Consider the following 22,738-nt stretch of genomic DNA (forward strand, 5'->3'; position numbering starts at 1 on the left):
CCAAGTTTTCTCAAAGTCGGTCCTTAGCTCCTCAATCATCAACAACAAAAATCTCGAAAGAGGCCTCCCACTCGTTCACACCCAGCTGCTGCCAATCGTCCAGCCAGCTCCAACTGCAAGGGTCCTCAAAGGGATGTCAGGGAAGTAAGGCGCCCAGATTCTAGACTTCTGCAACCACCTGATCCAGCAGTGTCTGGCCACTGCCAACATGTCCCCCCGCTGCATCCTCAACCACTTACTACCATGTTGTTTTTTTTGTTCATCAGCACCTCCCCGTTAACAGACAGATCCAGGCTTTTTGCCCTAGAACCTCACTTTTGGTTTCCCCGAGTTTCGTTTTGGATGTACTTGTGGCCCTTTTCTTCCCCTTACAGCATGCGCTCCTTACTTAAACCCATCATCATATCTATCCTCTTAATTGCAGTGAAGCCCATACTTGGCTCCACCGTTTGGTCCAATCATCCGGTCCGTCTTGAATTTTCAGAACTTTGACTTTCACATTCCAGCCGGGACGGAAGTACAACCGGCAGAGAGGTGAGCTTCCTCTCTTCATCCTCCTCACCTGTTGCCACGCATCCTCTATTTCCCCCTCCTAGCCGCACCCACCCTTAATGCTGCTCATCCTTCTCATCATTTTCCTTAGATCTACCACATAATTTCATCTTGCCTATAAGGTAGACCCGCCCACCAGTGCGCTCAGGGACGGACTGGGTTCAAAACTGGCCCTGGCAAACTGCTCGGCCGGCTCCCCCGGGAGGTGGTGGGGGTGCGACCGAGCTGTTTTCTAGGGCCGGTTTTGGCCGATTGTTTTACAGGGGGCGATATTGCCGGCCCCGGTAACAAATACGGCCCCCCAGGAGCTCAAAACTAGCCCCCAACCCAGCGGCCCACCTGGAAAAAACGCCTGTTGCTCGCTACGGCCAGTCCGGCCCTGAGTGCGCTGCCTTTCCTCCACTTCTCTCTGCACTAGCATCTCACATGGGGCCATTCAATTCGATGGTTTTACTCTGGAGCTTCCTCCTTGAGCACGCTCCTCGCACTTGCACCCCCTCTTTTCTTCTTACTCCCCAACCTCACCCCTCTTCCCTGACCCACTGGGTCTGTCCCATCCTCACAGCACATTCACAAGAACCTTTCCTTTCTTTTCTTGCCTTTCACTTCCTTTCCCGTTTCCCTCTTTGATACCCTCTCTCCCTCAACCTGTTGTCACCATGATCCTGCACACGGATGTATTTTATTGGCACCAGCAAATATTGTGTTCCTGTTATCATGAAACAATACGTAAGCTCACCAGTACCACGGACATACTCACTAGGGATTGAACACCTGGAAAGTGGATCCATTGGGATCTTGTAAAAACAGATTTTGTCACAGAGGGTGCTTATTCACTTTGTTACCAGTTGCCTGTACAAATGCACTGATTACGTATTGGGTTTAAATGTCTGATTTTGTCCTTTTTACATCCTTTCAGCCCTGAAGAAGTCTTCGGGTATTCCCCAGACGAAACACGTGTTGGCTGGGCAATCATTCAGAAATAAAAAAAAAAAAGAAGAACAATTAATACTCCTGAATGTGATAGCACTGCCACACCAATTTATGTGAAATTTTGATATAGAGAGATTTCTCTCTCTACACCATCAACGTGCGCACAGGCCCATTGTTACTTTGTTGACCTTGTGTCTATTTTCAGGGATTCAGGGTTAGCCCCCACTTGTGGCACCGTCATATATTAATTGCAGCAACATACTAATGCACACCCGCAGCAGGCACCATCGCATACCGCATACGCTTATAACCCTGTCCTTTGTAGTCTCAACAACTTAAGAGTCAACAATAACTGATACAGTTCTTGGTACGTCGATAAAGTGGCATCCCCAAGCTCAACCCCGCTCTACCAAACAAGCAGCCACCGAGCAACCCACTGCATCTGGGCCGCCAAGTAATATGCCTTAAAATCTGGGGCCACCAAACCACCCTCAGTCGTTGTTTGCTGAAGCTTCGACAACGCCACCCTGTGCCGTCCTCTATTCCAGATCAATGCAGTGAGCACAGTGTCAATATCCCAAAATACGCGAGAATTGCACATTTAAAGACTCCAGATAACTTCTTATAGATTTTCACACAATTTTAGAGCCACCTCCCCTGTGTTACAGACTGTGAATCACACTGTTTATGTACAGTATCACTTTATGAATCTTTCCATCCAAGTCAGTGCCCGTAACAATGGATACGTCTGGAAATCAGAGCAAGAGGTAACATCCGCTTGTGCCCCCAAGACTGATGCCTTTGAGAAAGATATAGTTCTATAAGACTAACCTGTTTGTCAACAGAATACCTGATATACTTATATACAATCCCTATGCCCCCAGCATGGGGCACTCATCCAACATAAATAGATATATATAGTCTGGCATGAGCAATTTACTCCACAGTGTTTTTCACTGTTACAGCAACAGAGAAAAACAAAAGATGTGTCCCACTGTTGCTACATCATGAAAGGAACTCCAGGCGGCTCTCAAAGGGCTGTCTGAGAATCTGTAATTGTAGCACTGTCTCTCTGCTCCAGTAGAGAGAAGAGAGCACAGCTTCGGGTGGAGACGGGAGGGAAGGAAAGCAGAGAGGTCAGTGGGTGACAGTAGGCAATGTATGTTTTTTTATATATGGGACAGGGAGGTGAGGTAGGTTATGTATGGCTCCCCAAAATTCCTGGTTTGACAGAGAGCGGAGAGCCCATCTTTGAGCAAGGAGGAGGGAAGGCACAGAGGGGTTTTGGGCTGGGTGGCACAGGGTCGAGCCACATTATGTATGGAGCCTCTTTACTTCTCTGCCCCTGCTTGGCAATTGAAAGCAGGGTTAGATGATTTGGGGGGGGGGGGGGCATAGATAACATAAAAGTAAAGAGGAGTACAAGAGTGAATAACAGGGATGTATTTCACATCAACCACTGTTTCTATGTCATGAAGGAATTCCAGACTGCTCTGGCTCGGCTCTCTGAGAGTCTGTCAGAGAAGCGGTGGCAAGAACACAGCACAGCTTGTGATGGGAGTTAAGGGAAGGCACAGAGAGGGGTGGGAAAGGGTTGTAGGATCCATTTGTTTGATAATTGAGGACAGGGAGGAGAGATCATGTCATGTTATGTACGGTTCCCCCATTACTCCTCAGCAACTGTGTAGCAACTAAAAGCAGGGGCAGATGACATTTGGGGCCATACATAATAAGTGAATTATGGGAATGTTTATCACCTCAGGGTTCTGAGTGACATCATAAACAACTCAAAGTTTGTTCTCATCTATTCGTTGTCACTCAGAATCACTCTGTGAAAAACATTACCGTAATTTACTGGCACCCATCTATAATTCTATATGTTGGGTATGGCTCTCACTGAGAGTCCCCAGTGTGAGCATCAGATTCCAAATATGGTTATTTGTTGCAAAGACATTGCAAATGCGGAAAAGAAAAGTTGTTTCCCACTGTTGCTTTGTCACAAAGGAATTCCAGGCTACTCTGGCAGGGCTCTCCAATATCCTGTCAGTGCAGTTATAGCCTTCTGCTCGATGAAGAGCCAAAAAGGACAGCTTCGTGTTGAGGGGACGTGCAGCTAAGGCACAGAGGGTGGCGGGGTGGGTGGCAGGAGGCCTGGTATTTTAGTTTATACTTGAGACAGGGAGGAGAGATCATGTTATGCAGGGCTCCCCCATTACTCTTCTGCTTCTGTGAAGCAGTTAAAAACATGAGCAGATGATTAGGGGGGTTATTAATGACATAAGGTTACAGTTGGGTAAAAGATAATAACTTGAGGTATGAGTTATATCAGAGACAGTTCAATCTTCACTCTTGGTATATATTTTAGGTCACTCAGAACCCCTTGGTGAAAAACATCCCAGTTATGTTACCTTTATAACCTATATCTTAGAGGAGGATAGCATTATTAGTTGCCCTCAGAGTGCCTGGTTCAGTGAAGGCTCATTTGGCAAGTCACTGATTGTGGCACATGTCTCACCTGGTTGGCATGGAGACAATGAGAAATGCTTAACCTAATTGAGAACTATGGCTTTACAGTGAAGCCAGAGAAGTGGCAGTTTGTGCAACTGGAAGTTGCATACCTCTGGCAGTGAAACTGGCATAAACTAGCTGAACGGGTAAGATTCTGCATTGAAGTTCACTAACAATAACAATGCAGCACAGTCCTAATCTGCGCTACGCAACAGAGCAAAAATGTTATCTGAGGGAAGATGTATGCGACACACGTGGATGCAGGGCCACGTGCTAGACATGAATGCACGTGCACCATTGGTCATACTAAAGTCAGTTCTGTAGACTTTGAAATGCCACTCAAAGAGTGGGACTGTTGCAACACCGTGATAAAACTGGGCGATAGACACTTCTATGCCAAAACACTGAAGTAATCACTCAATGTTGAATAAGTTATTGCTTGTGAATAAAATCCATAAACTTCATTGAAAAGCAATTGCAGAATTAGAGTGTTAAATCTCAACAGCATAGTATAATATATTACCTGGAGAAGCATTTTGCAGGAGTGCAACGGATTTACCACCTGGTGCGGCACACATATCCAAGATGGTGTCTTCATCTCTTGCTTCCAAGGCGAACACAGGCAACAGGGACGCAGCATTTAGGAGATAGTACTCCTTGAGGTGACCAATGTGGTGCCTCTGTGCCGGAAATCTCCCGGGAGCCCTTCTTATATAACACTTAACTGATCCAGGCAGGGAGGGCAATGGCTTTCCTTGAAAGAGGGGTTGAAATCCATCTGACTGCAGACGCTTCTCTAGTTCACAGGTAAAGTTGAATTTATTGAGTAATATACCATACTGCCAGCTGAGCGGCGACGTAAGCACTTCCCTAATTAAATAATGGAAATACCAAAAGATTAAATAAAATTACTAATCAACCAATTGGAATGTATGCTATACACTGAACTAAAAAGTTTGGAATGTAAGAAACTTTACAAGGAATGCAAAAATACTTAGAGCGCCTTTGTATTTCAATGTATCGTATCATGAAAACAATGGATTTGAAAGGCAATTTGTCACCAAGTCTGAATTTATGTGGAATATAAAGAAATACCCACATGCAGCTGAGAGCGGGGGAAGAAGTGTTCGTGGGCACTGTTCCGAAAAAACAAAACCTGTGGTACTCAAGCTCACAAAGACAATCAAAAGCTGGGCAGATCATATGACACAAACATGTAAACCTCTACACACACAATGCAAAACTCATACTGATGCTCACTTACCAACAGAACTTTTCTTTACAGCACATGCACATTATTGTGGTGTTACTGCTACGAAACATGGCATAAAAGGAAAATCAGGGGTAGTAGACTCACGTACAGTATTTATAAGTGATAAAAATAATCTTTCGGTGAGGTCCTCCGACAGCTAGAGGGCCCCACACGTTCGACATGCTTTGCGTGCCTCACTCTCCCGTTGACAGTGCGTGTTGCTCACACAGCCAGTATGTATCGTGAGTGTTGCTTCTGCCCCCTCTGCCTGGAGCCTTGACGCCCACTGGGGTCTGTAGTAGTTGAGAGCACATTACTCTCAGTTGGGAAGTTTATTGCCTAGTTCAAGTGGACACCGCCCAGTCACATCGTTTTAACCCCTGATAAGACATGTGGGTGAATGTGGTGTCCAGCAGGCTTGACCTTTAATGACCCCCCTGGGCTATTACTACACTGGTTGAGAAAACCCCCACCTCTCATTATTCCCTCTAACACAGTCTTGTTCTGCCAGAGTAGTGGAAGTGGAAGAGATGTGGCACAGCAGCCAGGGTGCCTAACTCCAGACCACGGGGTTCACGGTTCGATCCCCGGTGCCAGCGACAGGTTAGCCAAGCACCATGTGACTCTGGGCAATAGCTCGCTTAATCTTCCCGACGGCCCCCAGCACCGGGACACCTCTCCGGAGGTAGCTGTGCGCTTTACAAATGCTGGTATATACAGTGCATTTCAAACATTGGGCGGCCCAATAAGACATAGCTTCATGAGTCATGCTGAGGAAACATATACAGAAGAGGATTGTATTACCTACCTCCCTATCGATGAGCGTTTCTGTGAGGCCATGGATGCCTCCCTCCTAAACGTGGCTTCGCAGGTGGTGGCTCCCTTGGAGCAGACGTTTCTGCAATATGCAGAACAATGCTTTAAACTCGTCCCTGGAGGGAAAGATTCCCTGGGGCTAGGATGTCTGCCAAACATGCGCGGCTTCCGAAACGCAAAAGGGATCCTACCTTTGATATCGATGCTTGGGGTCCTCCGACATGTTAGACCCTGAACAGCTTCGGCACCCACGATCCACTGAATGGGTCCCAGCAGAGAAGGTGGCGTCTTACTTTGCGAACCGAATATGCAAACCATTAGATAAAGAAATCCGTAACTGCCTATGGGCGGAATGCCTTCAGCCTCATCAACAAGGTGGCTCTAACCCCAGACATAGACGAGCGCATGGCCAGCTTTCTGGGGAAATATATGCGAAACCCCAAGAAGGGTATTGACAGGTCCTGGCGGGCTTGCCAAGATAAACTATTAGATGTGCCTGGTCCTCTAATAAACATCTTGGACATGGTGGAGGACGCAAAAGCATCCGGGACCCTGATTTCGCCAGACGTACTGTCTGGGTGGGCCCAAAGGGCCATTATTCTGTTGGGGAATGCGAATTGCACCATCTCCATGGAGAGGCACCATTCTCTTCGTATAAAGATTGAACCCAACTTAGAGGACCATGCTACATCAGCAGCTGGCCCCATTTCTCAGGGGGTATGTTCGGGTACCCTTTCATTCACGAGTTAGGCAAATTTGTGGCGACTTTTAACTCACTTGACAAGGCTCAGGCATCTATAAAATGCATATTCACGCCCCAGGTTTTCACCGGGACAGGCCAAGGCAGAGGGCGCTCGGCCAGCAACTTATATCCTGCAGCCCATGGCAGAAGCTATCACGCAAACAAGGCTAGTACCAAGACGCATCGAGGTTTGCCACCTTCTATCCCACCAGAAGTTATCCCCATGAGTGGGGTTCCAGAGGCAGCCACAGAGGTGGCGGCAATCAAGGTTCCCATCAAGGTGAGTGCTCAACTCTTCCTGCACCAACGTCTGGGGGGCAGACTCCAGGGGTTTATCCACAATTGGGCTATGATCGCCTGAGATGCTTGGGTACTGCAAACCATACAGGGTTTCCATATAGAGTTTTACGGTTCTCCCTTCCAGTGAAGGCCCACTATCCTGCTGGGTATGTCAGTCAACGCCACCTCCCTAGTGGATGCCAAGGTGGAAGACTTGCTCTGAGGGGCACGATCGTTCCAACGTATCCTCACCTGACTGGCTTCAACAGCAACCTCTTTTTGTTGGACAAGAGGGATGGCGGTCGACACCCTGTAATCAACTTGAAGGAATTCAACCAGTGGCTGGTTTTCCGCCACTTAAAAAAGGGCATTCACCTCCTGAGGGATCTCCTTCAACTCAGTGATTAGATGGTGCACCTCAACCTCAAGGACACCTATCTGATGGTACCGATATCTCTTCCCCACCGCCGCTACCTTCAAATTTAATGGAGACAGACAGACGTTCGAGTTTACCGCTCTTTGGTTCGGCCGGTCATCGTCCCTTGGTGTTTCACAAAGGTTCGCCTCATTGTCTACCTAGAAGACATTCTACTCATGCTTCAGATGGCAGTCTGTCAGTTGGAATCCCTTGGCTTCATTATCAACCAACAGAAGTCGGTCCTTACGCAGTGTCTGGTTTTCCTGAGTTTCCAGGTAGACTCTGTTCAGGAGGCTCTCAGCCTTCTGTCCAGGAAGTTGAACAAGATCAGACACGAGCAGCGTCGAACAGCGGCAAACACCAACCACCTTCTTAGGGCAGATAGCGAGCTTGGTGCGCTTCCTGTCATCCTCCATCCAGGCCATCTTTCCAGGTCCTCTCAACTTTTAGGCCCTGCAATGTCTCAAAGCATTCCACATTTAGGAAGGCCTCGCCTATTCTTAGGAGGTCCCTCTAATGGACAACGCCAAGGAAGAGATACAGTGGTGGCTAAATCACATGGAGGCCTGGAACAGCCGGGTAATATTTGGCTCCCTCCCAAACCTGGTCATACAGTCGGACACCAGCATTATGGGTTGGGGACACGATGTGCGGAATTCTTCACCGGAAGTCGTTGGTCCACTCACGAATGGTCCAAGCACATCCACTGTCTCAAACTTCTAGCAGGCTCCTTCGCGGTCTGCTGTTGAACAAAGGATCAAACGAAATTCTGAGTCCTCCTCAATATGGGCAATGTGGCAGCAGTGCGACACATAAATCATCTAGAGGGTCCGCACGTGAAGACCCTCTCCAATCTGGCCAGAGATTTCTGGGACCACTGCCTAGTGAATAAGGACTCAGTAATGGCAGAACATCTCCCTGGAGAATCCAACAAAGTGGCAGACTGGCACTTGGGCCACCTGAAAGATATGAGCCGCTGGCAGTTTAACCCATCTGTGTCCCAAGGCCTTCAAGCCCGACGAGGTCCATTTTCAGTGGATTTCTGTGCATTGCGCCTGGACCATCATCTTCTCAAGTATTTCAGCTGGTGCCTAGACCTCGAAGCAGAGTAAACACAGTGGACAACCCAATATACCCTTGAGGGCTCGGGCAAATATGAATAAACAGGTAGACAGGTGCCTTCAAGGGATTTGTTTAACAATTAATTTGTATAATTCCAATAATGAATTAGATGTAGGTTAATTAAATTCCTACAATTTTGTTTTTTGGCACGTTTTATATTCTTGAATAGGTTCAATGTAACTGGAAAAGAGTTACAGATAATGCGAATATATCAGCACATATCAACCTAAATACAATAGATGAATAAAAAGGAGGAAAAAGAAAAAGATAAAGTCTGGTGTATACGTAAAAATTGAATTTATATTCACAGTGCAAAAAGGGTACTTCACATAGCAAAAAATATTCATACAAAGGAAGGCAATAGATCAATTCTTCATGCCTTCACTTTCTAACTTGTCAAACACTTTTTCACAACAATTAAAGAATTTTTCGATGGAAAACAGTGTGAGAGTCGACGTTTCAGTCTCAAAATTTTCTTTCACAAGACCATCCTCAGGACAATATTATTTAAAAGGTTGACCCCTTTATATCTTGACTCTATCCCAAATCAATCAGTTGAACTAATGGCTTCGATCATCCAAAAATATTGTAATTTTGGTCTCAAAGGGCTTTTCGTTTCTTTAAGTAGTGGATATTATCCCATTATGTCGCAGTCATCGAGTCAAAAGTTTAAGCGGTTGTATAAACGCCCACAAATTAATCTGTGGTCTATTCTGAGAATTTGAATCACGTGCGGTCCTCTATGCGGTAGACCTCGAAGCGGCAGCCACGGACGACCTTCTCCAAGATTGGTTCCTGGAACATGGATCTGCCTTTACCCCATTCACGATGATAATTCGCCTCTCGGCCAACGTGAGACTGCAGAAGGCGGAGACGGTGCCAATGATTCAGGTCTGGAAATTGCATGTCTGTTATCTGGTTCAACTGCAACTTTCTTGGGATTTTCCAATCCTTCTACCTCTCTTTTCAGATCTTCTTGGGGATCCCAACGGGAATCGCAACTAACTGGTACTGGAAGGGTCCCATCTCCTTATGGTATGGAGTAATACCCGGAAAGCTGAAAAGTCCCAGGGCTTTCAGACTTCTCTCCAAGGCATGGGCTGAAAGTACTGTCAAACAGTACAGATATGTATGGTCTTGATGGTTGGACTGGTGTCACCAATGACACCTGGAACCGGTGGGGGCGGACGTTGTCCATATCCTAAATTTCTTAGCCTCCCTGGCCATTGAGGGCCTAGCTTATAGGTCTACCAACACTTTCAGGTAAGCAATATCGGTGGGCCATATGGTGATTGGAGATCGACCCGTGGGGGAGCACCTTTTGGTAAGGAAATTCCTGAGGGAAATTCGGTAATCCCTTCTTTCGGAGCCTAGATTTTCAACCCTAAAGGACCTTAATAAAGTCCTTAACCTTTTCTTGTCTTGGCAATCCAATAAGTACCTTTCAAGGAAGGAACTCTCTGCCAAATTGGTCGCCTTTTTATGTCTAATTTCATGCAGTAGGGTCTCTGATGTCAGAGCACTGGAGATAACCGGTAGAGTATTCACCCTGGATGGGGTTACCTTTAATGTCTCTGTCACATAAAATGTAATTCTTAAATGATTTGTTATCATTCTTTTCCAGATTCCCTTAAATTTTGTGTGGTGTGGTGTATTAAGTGTTATAAGGCAATGACGGCAGATATCCGTCCGCACAGAGAACAGCAACTCTTGATTGCCCTGAGCAAGCCATTCAAGGCAGTGTCCTCGCCTACTATTGCGAGATGAGTCTAATGGGCCATGCATGAAGCTGGCATCCATACCTTCGTCTTTGGTGCTCACTCAGCTAGAGGAGTCATGGCTTCAAAAGCTTTTTCCCTTGGGGCTCCGGTCCCGATAGAAAATGAAAGATTTCATAGCTATCGTAACAGGAGGCAAGGATTAGCCCACTCCATATTACAGTACATACTCCCTTCCATGCAGAGAATATTTTTGATACAGATGGGTGCTATGAGATATTCTTTTTTTTAAATAGTTTATTAGTTCGAAAACACAGATTGTGCACAGCATTAACATCATACATTGCACAAGAACTTATTCAAACAAACTACCCTTGGTTATCCAGTCTTAATGCCCAATTGCCCTCCAACACAGTCAACTGTTGGTACAGATATTCATATATTACATACAGTTTAACAGCACTATATATCTTCGCACTCCGATGATGTGTCTTGTTCCTTAGATCTCAAATATTGCAGCAACGGTTATAAAAATGTCCTTGGGTCAAAAAGAGGCTGGAAGTTCTTCTGCATACAGCTCTAGGTCCTCCCTACAGTACACAAGATCCCTTATCCAATTGTCCAGCAGCGGAGAAGCTTAACTGTCCCATCTCAACGGCACCCTCCTCTTGGCCAACAATAACGCAATACTAATAAACTTGCCAGTTGCACATTTCAAAGCTGGTGTATAGCACAACAGACACACCGGTGGAGTACACTGCAGAGTAATAGTCGTCAAGGTTTGTATTCTGTGTACCACCTCCACCCAAAACCCAGCCACCCGATTGCACTCCCAGGCGAGGTGCCAGAAATCAGGCCCCTGAGCTCCACGCCGTTTGCATGTGTCATGGTCACGAAGGCCATATTTATGTAACTTACGTGGTATATGATATACTTGGTGCAAGAACTGAAAGGGAAGGATGCGCAAATTACCATTGGACATGAAAGCGCTAGTTAACTGACAACAATATTCCCACTCCTTTTGAGTGATCAGAGGGAGAAGCCTTTCATTCCAGCGATCGAGGCTTCTGTAAGAACGAACAACTTTCTCATCTCTTGCAGCCTTGTATAACCTGGTAATCAATGTATGCCATGTGGGCTCACTAGGAGCGTCCGTAGGGTGTGCAATGTTGGTGGCTCATCAGGAAAGGTACGGTAGTATGACTGTATTGCTTTCTTAAGTCGATGCTACGATTTGGGTAAAGGTCTTGCATTTTGTCTATGCCTACTGATTTCAGGGCGTGCATGGCATCCGCCTCCTGTGTGACTGATAATGCTGCATGTTGGTCTAGTGGGAGCATGGGGGCATATAATGGGAGCTTCGCAGCTACCCGGCCCAGTGCCTGCCACGCTGCAACTGTGGTATCTATTGTGTTGATTTCCTGCCCGGGGGTACCTCTGTGCGAGTACGACAATATACATCTTAATGGAATCGGATGCACATCAACATCTTCAACCGCCACATGAGGAATGAACTCATGGTGTTGGTACCAATAGTACGCAAACTGTGCTTGAGCGCACAAATAGTACAGATACATGTCTGGGACACTGAAACCTCTTTTATCATAGTCTAATGTAAGTATATCCAAGCTCACAAGGGGCGGCTTGCCTCCCCATATCAACCTCACCAGTAGCGAGCGCACAGTTTTAAAAAATTGGTTAGTCAGTTTTATGGGTATGTTACTGAATAGGTAGAGGAATCTGGGCAAAACCGTCATCTTGATTAGGGCTATACAGTCAGCCAGTGACAGCGGCAGCCTTGACCATATGTCCACCTGTAGTTCCAGCACCATGCAGGCAGCGCCATAGTTTTCCCGAATTACTTTTTACAGATCGCGATGAACCCATTTCCCCGGTATTTTACTGGGTTGGATACCACTCAAGAGGAAACTCAAGAGCATGAGGGATAGTACTTGTGGTCAAAGGGACTATCACCGATTTTTCGCAGTTGATACAGATCCCCGAGAGTCGCTCAAACCTTATATGTTCATGCAAAATTGGATCTAAGTATGTTTGAGGGTCTCTGGTAAAGAGCAGCATATCGTCAGCATACAGAGATATGCTTACAGGGGGTGATGTGTAAATCGAAGGGCCCTGTCCCTATGCCTCTGCCTTATGACACAGGTCAGTGGTTCAAGCATAAGGGAAAAAAGCTGTGGCGATAAAGGGCATCCCTGCCTGGTACCTCTACAGATCCGGATTGGTTCAGATGTCAATCCGTCAACCCTGACACGCGCTGTGGGGAAAGTATACAGCAAACATATCCATCTACTGCAGACTTCAGGGATTCCTATGCCTTGTTCCTGAGCTACAGCTGATCCCCCTGTTCCCAAACTAGCACTGCCTGCAGTGCTACATTGGCTTTTGAGCTTTTGCAAAATTCTTGTCTTGCTTAAGCACTGCCTTCTATCCTACTTTGTTTTCTTGATTCCTGAACCTTCACTATTCTAGTATATCCTTGTAGCCTCCCCTTCTGTATATCCTTTTCCAGTCCCTGCCTTTCTTCCCATTTCCTTGGTTCCAGCTCCTAGTTTGTTGTCTTTCTATTCTGCTGTCTTGCTTCTGTTGCCTTGTATGTTTGTTACCTGTTTTCTGCCAAGTATGCCCTGTGATTTCCTTCTTTTCCTGTTAAGCACTCCTCCTTGCTAGCTTCTCGTCTATTGTGCTTGTGTTTAGTTCTACCCCCTTGCTGTTACTGCTTTGCGTGTTCCTGTTTGATCGCCAGGATCTGTGGGCTCAGCTGACTACCTAGGTGGTGCTTCTTGTTCACTATGAGTATTGTCTTTGAGTTACATTTATAACATCACCATCGGTATAAGCTCCACAGACCCTGCCTTTGCATCATATCCTACATGTGGGTATTTGCAGTCAGTATCTGTAACAGCAATTGTGGGTGAGAAACTTACTGAGCTTCAGTCTTACCGTGTGGAGCTCCGGAGTGCTTTACCCCAAACTCCCCTTTATTGTTAATGTTGTTTCATATATATATATATATATATATATATATATATATATATATATATATATATATATATATATATATATATATATATATATATATATATATATATATATATATATATATATATGTCTTGCACTTTGGTCCTGGGTGTAGTTTTTCTGAATGCTAAATTGCCTTGTGAGTGCTCTTCCTTTCTGAGTCTTAGTCATCTTGTTCCTTCGTGCAGACTTCCCCTTTGGATCCCTTTTCTCCTCTGACTTCTTGTATGATACTGGGCTGCCCTGTACTCCTCTTTCTGTGCACGTCTTCTACTCAGTTCCCAATCCTTGCCCAAGTCCCTGACTGTGTTCCCAACATAGTCCCGGACAGTCCCTGACACCTGGGTAGCATGTCAATTGTGAACATCCATGAGTTGGGGCTCTCACTCACCAGCCAGTAGTCCAGCCTCGACCAACTGCCATGAGTGAGCAAGGCGTGTGTTCCCAACAGTCTATCAGGGTTGCACAGTCTCCATGCATCTACAAGTCCTATTTCGGCCATCCCATTTTTTTTATAACCTGAGCAGCTCTAGGTGAATGACCACCACTACCACTGGATTTGTCTTTGCTAGGGTCCAGATGTGTATTAAACCAGGCTCGTCAGTGTTGGGTCCAAATACATAGACTATAGTTATAGGCGATCCAGCCAGTTTGCCGTGTATTATAGCATACCGCCCTGCATCGTCTGTGCAAGACTTACTCAGGGAGAACGGAAGATTTTTCTTTACAAGTGTAAGTACCCCTCTGGCATATGTTGAGTAGGAGGACGCCAGCCTGTACCCCGCCCACCGTGCTCCCACTTTAGTGTCGGACTGCTTTGTCAAGTGTGTCTCCTGCAGGAGTGCTATCCCAACATCATGTCAGTCCAAGTAGGCCATTACCTGTCTTTTTGGGGGAGTTATGCCCTTGAACATTCCACGTTATGCATGAGAGCCGCACATTATCTAGTACTATCATGTTCCCACATTGTGTAATCTGCTTTGTAAGCCTGTACCACGAAGTGCAATAAAGTGCAGCATTGGTGTCAACCAACACATTACAATGAGCCACGTAAAACAGTTCCCCTTTGCCTACCATCCCATGTCCACCCACTCCCACTTCAGCACCCCCAACTTGCCAAAGTCATTCCTTAAACGCAACAACGCCCCGTACACAAAACACAGTAGTCATTAAATTTGGGGTTCATATATGCAGCACCAGCAACCCAGTCAGGTATTGGGTTTCGATTCGCAGGAGCTTTCAGTTCACCACGCCGCCATATTGCTGCCAGGGGCCGTCTGCACATGAAAAGTGTGTCGCGATTCTCATGCCTCAGCCCTCCACATCTAAGTCGCCTCACAGCCTTCCGCCTTCCTTCAACAATGCTATCCCTCGTTTTTCAGTTTCGGATGGCCTCGGGAACACAGGGTTATAGACGGATTATGCGGTCAGCTAACGGAGCTGCATTGCAGCGCAGCCATATTGCTGTGCGCCCTCTAGCGCCCCCCTACTGAGATATTCTTGATTCTTTTTAACTTCTGATATTTTTCTGCATCAATGTATTGTATGCTGTTCTGTCTCTCCAAGGCTTTGCTTCATGCTGGTCAAGTATGGAAGTTTACAACCGTTTGTTCACTATTTCCTTACGTTCTGATGCCTCCAAACAGGAATGAACGCTTCATTCGTCGATCTTGGTCGCAGGAAGAAAGAAAGAGGAGACAGCAACAAAGTTGAAGGACTAGTAAGGAGCTCCTGATTGTTGACTGGATATTACTTCACGTTAAACTATTGACTTTTTCCCCAAGGGCTTCTGGGAAACTGTTTGTATGGCTGCTGTTGAATAAAGCGTAGAACGTACAGCATAAAACTCACCTCTGTGCCCTTAATAAAATTGAAACTTTCCTTTACGATAGCTAGGAAATTTTTCATTACGTGGTTCAAAGGCCCACTTGCCACTGGTTCAGTCCTCACCAGTATTTTATCCATTAATGACAGTCAGCATCAAACTGCACATACATCTGCATATCCACTGGCCTTACATTTCCGTTGACCATAGGCTGACTGTTCATCTGTTTGTATTTAAGTACACCGCCCTCTCAGCCTGCAGGCTGTTTGATGGAAAAGACATGGGTTTTGTGCTCACTATTCCATTGAATTCTAACTAGCCTGGCTGATGAGATGTGATACCCCAAAACCAGTCCCAGAATGCTTGTTTTTGGCCCAGGGAGGACCTGGCCTGGCAGTTCAGACTGGACTGTTCCCATGGGGAGCAGGGTCAAGGCTAATTTGCATATGTCTGGGTCTCAACTGGAATGACATAGTGAGCAAAATAACGATGCATTTAGGCCTAAATCTCTGTACTGCGGGTGATGTATGACAATGTTCAGCATTCTGTCCATCATCTTTTTGTGTTATCTTTTTGTGTTACTATATGTCTGATGGAATAAGACACTAGTGGGGTTCAGGGCATTTACCTTTCCTTTTCACACATCTCTTATTTACTTCCTAAGGTTTCCATCCCCTTTTTCCACCTAGGTCCATTCGCCAATAGTCGTCAGTGTTGTAAATAAAGATGCCTTCTTGTAAGTAGGAAATCGGGTAGCCAGTCATGTAGAACATAAGATGTAGATTTATTGTAGAAGTTATGTCCTAGGTTAGATGTTATAAGATGGTAAATGCCCCACAAGCAGCAGCATCCTTGCTGCTCAGCCCACTCTCTCCAACTGACACTCTCCCAGGCCAGACACTCAACAACATTCCATTACATCACATAGACTGGCTGAGCAGCAGGTAACCATGAAAGTAGGGAAAGAATGAATTACACCCTTAATGCAATAATGTAGTGCGATGGAAAATATTATATGTCTGTGATGTCTATGGTAATCCTAATTACATAAATGGTAAGGGTGGTATCTGATCTGGAAAAATGAATGCCCAAGACCCACTCGACTGTATCAACCTGCTGCATTCCGTTTGACATGTGTTCTTAGCCCCAACTGTGATCTTCCTTTTACTGACTTTAGTCCGTAGAAGCACAAGAGCCAGTTGCTTAATGGAATTCGGAGCAATAGACACAGCAAAGCAAACATTCTCAGAACTCAAGTTTGTCGTATTTGGCCAATGAAGAATTAGCTTTCCAAAACAGCCCTTTACGTGGCTGCATGAATGTGCGAATTTAAGAAACTAGTCATTTCACATTATTCTCACAACATCTCTATTTTAGAAAAGAATAATCATACAACCTGGCTGTAATCCAAGTCTCGCCGAGTTCCCTTGCATAGTTCTGGTCAAAATGATCCAAAATAAATCGGCAAATCTGTTTTTGAAATTTTCCCATTCGACTCAGTTCTCGTCTAAAACAAAAATAGCAACAAATGTCCAGAAAAATGTCAAATATTTATCACAGATGGGAACCGTAATGGAATTCAGAAGTATGTTTGTTCTTGGAGTCCAAAGCAAGCAAGCATTTAAAAATACATTCTTGGTTCGACTGAACAGGGAATATAATCATGTCCAATGTGATGAATTAATCATCAAAATGATCATCCATTAGTGCAGCGCGTTGCAGTGGTTCAGGGCCCCAGAGGAGTGGGGTGGGGTGTCCCTCTGCACTCCAATTATGACTATTTTATGCTACATAATTCAACACTTCCTTGCTTCCATTGCTCATTGAACCCCTACTACGATACTGATCTCCATAACAAAAATATTAGGGCAAAACAATTATTTGGGACAAAGAAAAAATAAGTTGACAAACAGGACAAAGAATATGCAATGGCAGCCCAACCATGTGATTAAGGTAATGCAACACATCCAAAAACACCCTCTTACACGATAAAGACATCACCAAACAGGAAGATTTTCTATCAATTCAAAATATTGGCATTTGTGCTCCAATATAACATCTGTACCCAATAAGCTAGTATAAAGAATGAATAAATTGCAACAGACAAAACACAGTGCGCAGATGCGCCAACCAAACACTGCACACTTGATAGAAACGAAAACAATTCAGGCACAACGTTGTTCAGTGACTCTCTCCCTCACAAACAATAGTTCTTCTCCACTTGGCCACAGTGGCAATAGGCATGCGTACATGCCATGGCAGTGATACCTAAAGCAACATTTATCTACTACAAAGTATACAAATGTCTTAAAAACATACATGGGAACTAATGACCAAGGCATATCCCCTAGAGGTGTTATGACATCCAAAGAGCACAGGGAAAGTAAGTAGCATTCATTTATTTTGTGGTTTTAGATATATGCATATTATATATATTCACTGAAAAACAATAGTTAAAGTGGTGTTATAGTTAGCTGTTGGAATTAGACATCAGCGAACGTTAAAAAAACTCAAGAAACAATTAAAAGCCAGTTATAGTTTATTTAACTAATTAGAACTTGTGCTTCAATCCTGCACTGCTTAAAACCTTATATATTACATCACTTATGACACATTAAATGGTATCATTGATGACTTCACTCATGACATCTCAGTCATAGCCTCCGGCTAGACCCTGAATACAATCTGCATCAGGACTTGGACACAGAGCACAAATTCCAGCAAGGCCTTACACTAAACCCTTTGCAAGCAACAATCCTCCACTGGACATTATGCTCTACAATACATAGGACTGGTTTCACACAGGGTTTATGCTGTGGACAAGGTTTGCAACCACCCCTCCACAAGAGGCCAACACCCACCATGCACAGACTTTTGACATACACAGTGTGGGGTGTCTGCAAGGGCTAGTGTCGCACTAGACTCTGCATCCAACATGCAACAGGGGTTGGGCGGAGAGGCTTTCATTATGGCCAAACACTGCATCAAATCTTCCACATGTGACCAACGCCCGCTGTGCCATGCGAAGCGGAGAGTTGGCTGCAGGGCCTTGCCTATGGCTGAGCTAATAAACCATCCTAATTCCTCAGTCATCAGCCCTTCACAGCAAAGGTTCACCAATGGGTCTAATGTTCAATGATGTTCCTCAGATAACCCTCCGCAAGTGACCTACCCCGACCGCACTCATCCTTTGGGTGAATATAAGTAAAAAGACAATGACGACCATCAAAAGTGCTTCACTTCTGAACTATTCAATTTCTTTTGCATCTCTAAAAAAATGCACAGACAAGCTAATAAGAGTCAAATCACTGATTTAGGCTGTATTACTCCTCGGTCACAAAGCTTATAGCACATTGTCAGAATCACTGGTTGATCTCATAAGTAATTTCAACAATGTTGGCATTTAAATATAATTGGTAAATTTAATTATGATGACATTTAACATGTCATGAGTGATGCAATATTTTAAGTCATAGGAAGTGCATGACCGTGGTGTAAGTTATGTTTAGTTTATTAAACTAAACCTGGCATATTTAAGTGTTTTGTCAGTTTTTTAATAATAGCTCATGTCTCATTCCAACACCTAACCATAACATCACTTTAACCGTTGGGTTTCTCAGTGAATTTCAGTTTTCTTTTTAAACATAAGTTAAGCTTTTAGCACCTAACAATAACAATGCTTAAACTTTATATATACTCACTGAAAAAACAAAAGGTTACAAGGACGTTCTAGTTAGGCTAGATTTCACTTGTACAAAACCAGTGAAATTCAGCAGCTATAGTTACATGAACTAATTATGACTTTCGCACCAGCAATGCACTCCTTATGACCTCACATATTGCATCACTTATGACATGACCAGCCATAATTGAATAGGGGAGAGAGGGCCGCACAGCCCCTCTCCTCTGCCTGATTGGCTCCATGGATCCAATTTCCTAGGGCCCGGCCATAAACAATTGGGGGAAGGGGGCCACAATCCCCTGGGGGTCCGCCATGTCTTTTCACGAATATGTTTATATACGTTTTGGACTTTGAAGCATATTTGTCTCCACTGGTTACACACTCCTGCACTTTGAATTTTGAAAGCCGGAGGTGCTTTGCACTTTGTTATAAATTGTTATTTGTTTTGTGTCCAATGTATGGAGTGTGATCTGTGGACCGAAAACTGTGACTAATTGACTACTATAGAATGCAGTATACTTGGCATGTTATGAATTGATTATAATGTGCCTATATTTTCAATGTTAAAAAACACGCTACAAGATGGTCACTGTGCTATTTTATGGTTTGTTTTATCATGACCATCCTGTCTTCTATGTTTACTATTGTTTTGGTTATAATAGCTGCAGACACTATTGTTGAAAGTCGTGTACAAGGCTCAGTGAGAGCCAAAACTCGTAGACATGGTAGTCTACGATATGCGAGCATTATGAATAAATGTCTTTGCCGCACTACGTGGAGTGCCGTCTCTGGTTTATTCCATTGGAGCGGTTATATATATCAAAACAAAACCCTTGCAGGTATAGAGTGACGCATAAATTATGCAAAAAATGAAGCAGAGAACTCTGGGTAGTTCTCAAGTTTAGGTGGAAAGCAGCTCCAATATAGAGCACTCTCAACACCAGTGACACTAAATTTGCTCACCTCAAATGTCTGCTTTTCTATCAAAGTCTTTAAGCGTAGGATTAGCACAGTGCCATCCATGCCGAGATAGAAAGAGACAAAGTATTTTACCATTTTAACAGCAAAGTCTTTAAGCATAGGATTAGCACAGTGCTATCCATGCCGAGCTGTAAAATGGCCAAAGCCTTTTACCACTCCAGGCACAGTATTACAGCTTTGGATTTGTAAAATACCATCCAAGCCAACCTGGAATGAATAAAAGCATCCTCCGACACGTGTTTCGCTCTCATTAGAGCTCTTCAAAGAGGTATAGCTTTGTCCTGACACAAGGGAGCATCCAGTATAAGTCAAAAGAAAACCCTTGCAGGCATAGAGAGACGCATAAATTATGCAAAAAAAGAAGCAGTGAACTCTGAAAAGCAGACATTTGAGGTGAGCAAATTTAGAGTGTCGCTGGTGTTGAAAGTGCTCTATATTGGAGCTGCTTTCCACCTAAACTTGAGAACTACCCAGAGTTCTCTGCTGAGTTTTTGTATGTATATATATATATATATATATATATATATATATATATATATATATATAGGGGCGGTGTGGGTGGATTTTTTTGGGGGGGGGGAAAAAGAAAAAATATATATATATATATTGAGAGAGAGAGAGAGAGAGAGAGAGAGAGAGAGAGAGAGAGAGATATGTCAGGCAACTCTTCATTGGCAGTATATTTAAGTTTCAGTTTATTTTTGCACTGTCACTTTAAAAATGCAAGTCAAAACTCGCGTGTGTATAAAAAGAACAAAATGGCGACTTACGGTTCTTGTGAGAAAGACAGCATCTTTTGAAGTGTGCACTTCTCTCTTTCTTTTTTCCTCATGAAAAATATCTGTCATAGCAGGCAAGACTCCGAAGCGGACTGTCCCACAACACCACTCATGGAAGTGACCAGAGTTTATCCCTGGATGTTAGCTGCAGTGATATGTGCTTTAAAAGGTTAATCCCAGAACTCCAGCCCTACTCCATATGATTCCGTTATCAGTCCCATCTCTCTTCCTGAGATGTATCCAGGCTTCTTCCTTGTAATCTATCACTGAATCAAATAGCAGTCTTTTGAGGTGTAAAGGGAGTTTCCTACTTTTCCCTCCAGTGCGTGTCCCCTCAGCTCACAGGAATGCAACAATACACAAATGTCTGGGAGGATTCCTCTCCTCCTCATGTCTTCACCAGGCAGGCCTGGGCTTCCCAAAATTGAATCCAGAGTCCTCAATATAATAAACCAATGCATGCATATTTGCTTAGTGTACATTCACAGTACACATAGGGCCTACTTACGAGTCTGGCGGTCCAAGGACCGCCAAATTTGTGGGAGCACAGCAGTGGCAGTCCAGCCACCGCTGCACCAGCAGTCGGACAGCCTAATTACAACTTTGGGGGTTGGACTGCAATTGCACCGCCGCAACCGCCAGGGAACCGCAGTTTCCTGGAAGTGGTGGTGCGGCGGTCAGGGGGTCAGCAATTTGCTGGTTGTGCCGCTGCAGCACCGCCATGCATATTACGAGTTTCAGTACAGCCAGCGGTAACATGGAGGTCTTTACTCCTTGAAAAGGCTGGGAGTCCTGAAACAAAGGAGGCACTTCAGGGCCCCTTGTGGCCCATGTGCATGGGGATCCATGCAGGGGGGCACACCATTAACCTCCCCTGTGTGCATGCACTCCAGTTCCTGCACAGCATAGACTTTGCAGTCCATGCCGTGCAGGAACAGTTTTTGGTGTTTCCATTGCGGTGCTCCTTTACAGAGGCACTGCCATGAACCAGCCTAAAAAGGACCGCAGGACACGAGGAAACTCGTAGTCTGGTGGACGGTGAGCATACAAGTTTGGTGGTACGGTAGAAGGACGTCGGCATGGCGGTCTGCTCCCGCACCGCCAAACCCTTAATCAGGCCCTTACTGTTCAGCAATAGTACCTCCATGCATTTTACCATTACATTTACACACACATTCAGTAAACACACTCAGTCTGCGCACACTGTTCAACACTGAAGCTTTTCTACATTTAACCAGAGTGTTATTTACAAACACACACATTGCCAGCACAAACAGTCATGATGTGTGCTACACAACACTTCATTTATTGTACTTCATGCAAGTATACATTTACCCATCACATGCTCTCATTGAGCATGCAGTTGACTGCACTACATCTTCCATGTTATGTATTCCTCATAGGCACATATAAACTCAGCACACGCTCTAATTACACATGTACTACACAGTACTGCTCTATCCCTGTTCTCTACTTATCACAACACGGTATGCTGCCACCAATGCGCTTGTGCTGCTTAACTCCTGGTGAAGGCGGCAGCCTTCCACCGCTATGAGGGTAGCGATTTGGGCAGCCCTCCCAGTCCAACAAGACCCCAATATGTGTGACAGGCCTATGTCATGGCGCACACGCATGATCCATGTTTGCCTATGACGAAAAAATCAGCATTTGGGATCCAGACAACAGTACAGTTGGGCATTCAGGGCAGGGGTACACGTCTTTACCATGCTGAGGACTTTTCCATCTCAACAATCTATAAATAATACCACATTCCAAACAAAAGTGATTTTACAGAATCCACAGTGATTTCATTGATAAGGTCAGTGGTAAGGTGATATCTATTGTTACCAGTAACAGAAGCAATAATTTCTGGTGGCATCTGCCACATCGCGCATGAGATGAGGAGCAATTTATTTTGAGGGTGAGTTCCGGTTTCAAGGGATGTTGTCTTTCACCTTATGAGCCAGTGACACAGGAGGAAGCAGCAACAGGTTTCCTGTTCCGTTTCTGCTAAAAAACAGCCAAATGTCCACATAGCATCTATGTCATTCATGATATAGTAAAATTAAGTTTCTCATTTCATTATATATTG

The 22,738-nt window shown here is 44.7% G+C and overlaps 1 protein-coding gene across 1 annotated transcript in view; it reads right to left on the bottom strand.

Moving 5' to 3' along the window:
• The window catches only part of NSUN3 (NOP2/Sun RNA methyltransferase 3), a 133,533-nt gene that overhangs the window by 49,528 nt on the left and 61,267 nt on the right, over positions 1-22,738 (bottom strand). Inside the window, exons 2-3 of the mRNA XM_085622334.1 lie at positions 16,601-16,711; positions 4,517-4,863 (exon numbers count right to left, since the gene is read on the bottom strand). Of these exons, the coding sequence (XP_085478460.1) occupies positions 4,517-4,863; positions 16,601-16,695 (442 nt within the window). The 5' untranslated portion in view covers positions 16,696-16,711. The remainder of the gene's footprint in view (positions 1-4,516; positions 4,864-16,600; positions 16,712-22,738) is intronic.

Source organism: Triturus cristatus, chromosome 8 (assembly GCF_964204655.1).
Source record: "Triturus cristatus chromosome 8, aTriCri1.1, whole genome shotgun sequence".
NCBI lineage: Eukaryota > Metazoa > Chordata > Amphibia > Caudata > Salamandridae > Triturus > Triturus cristatus.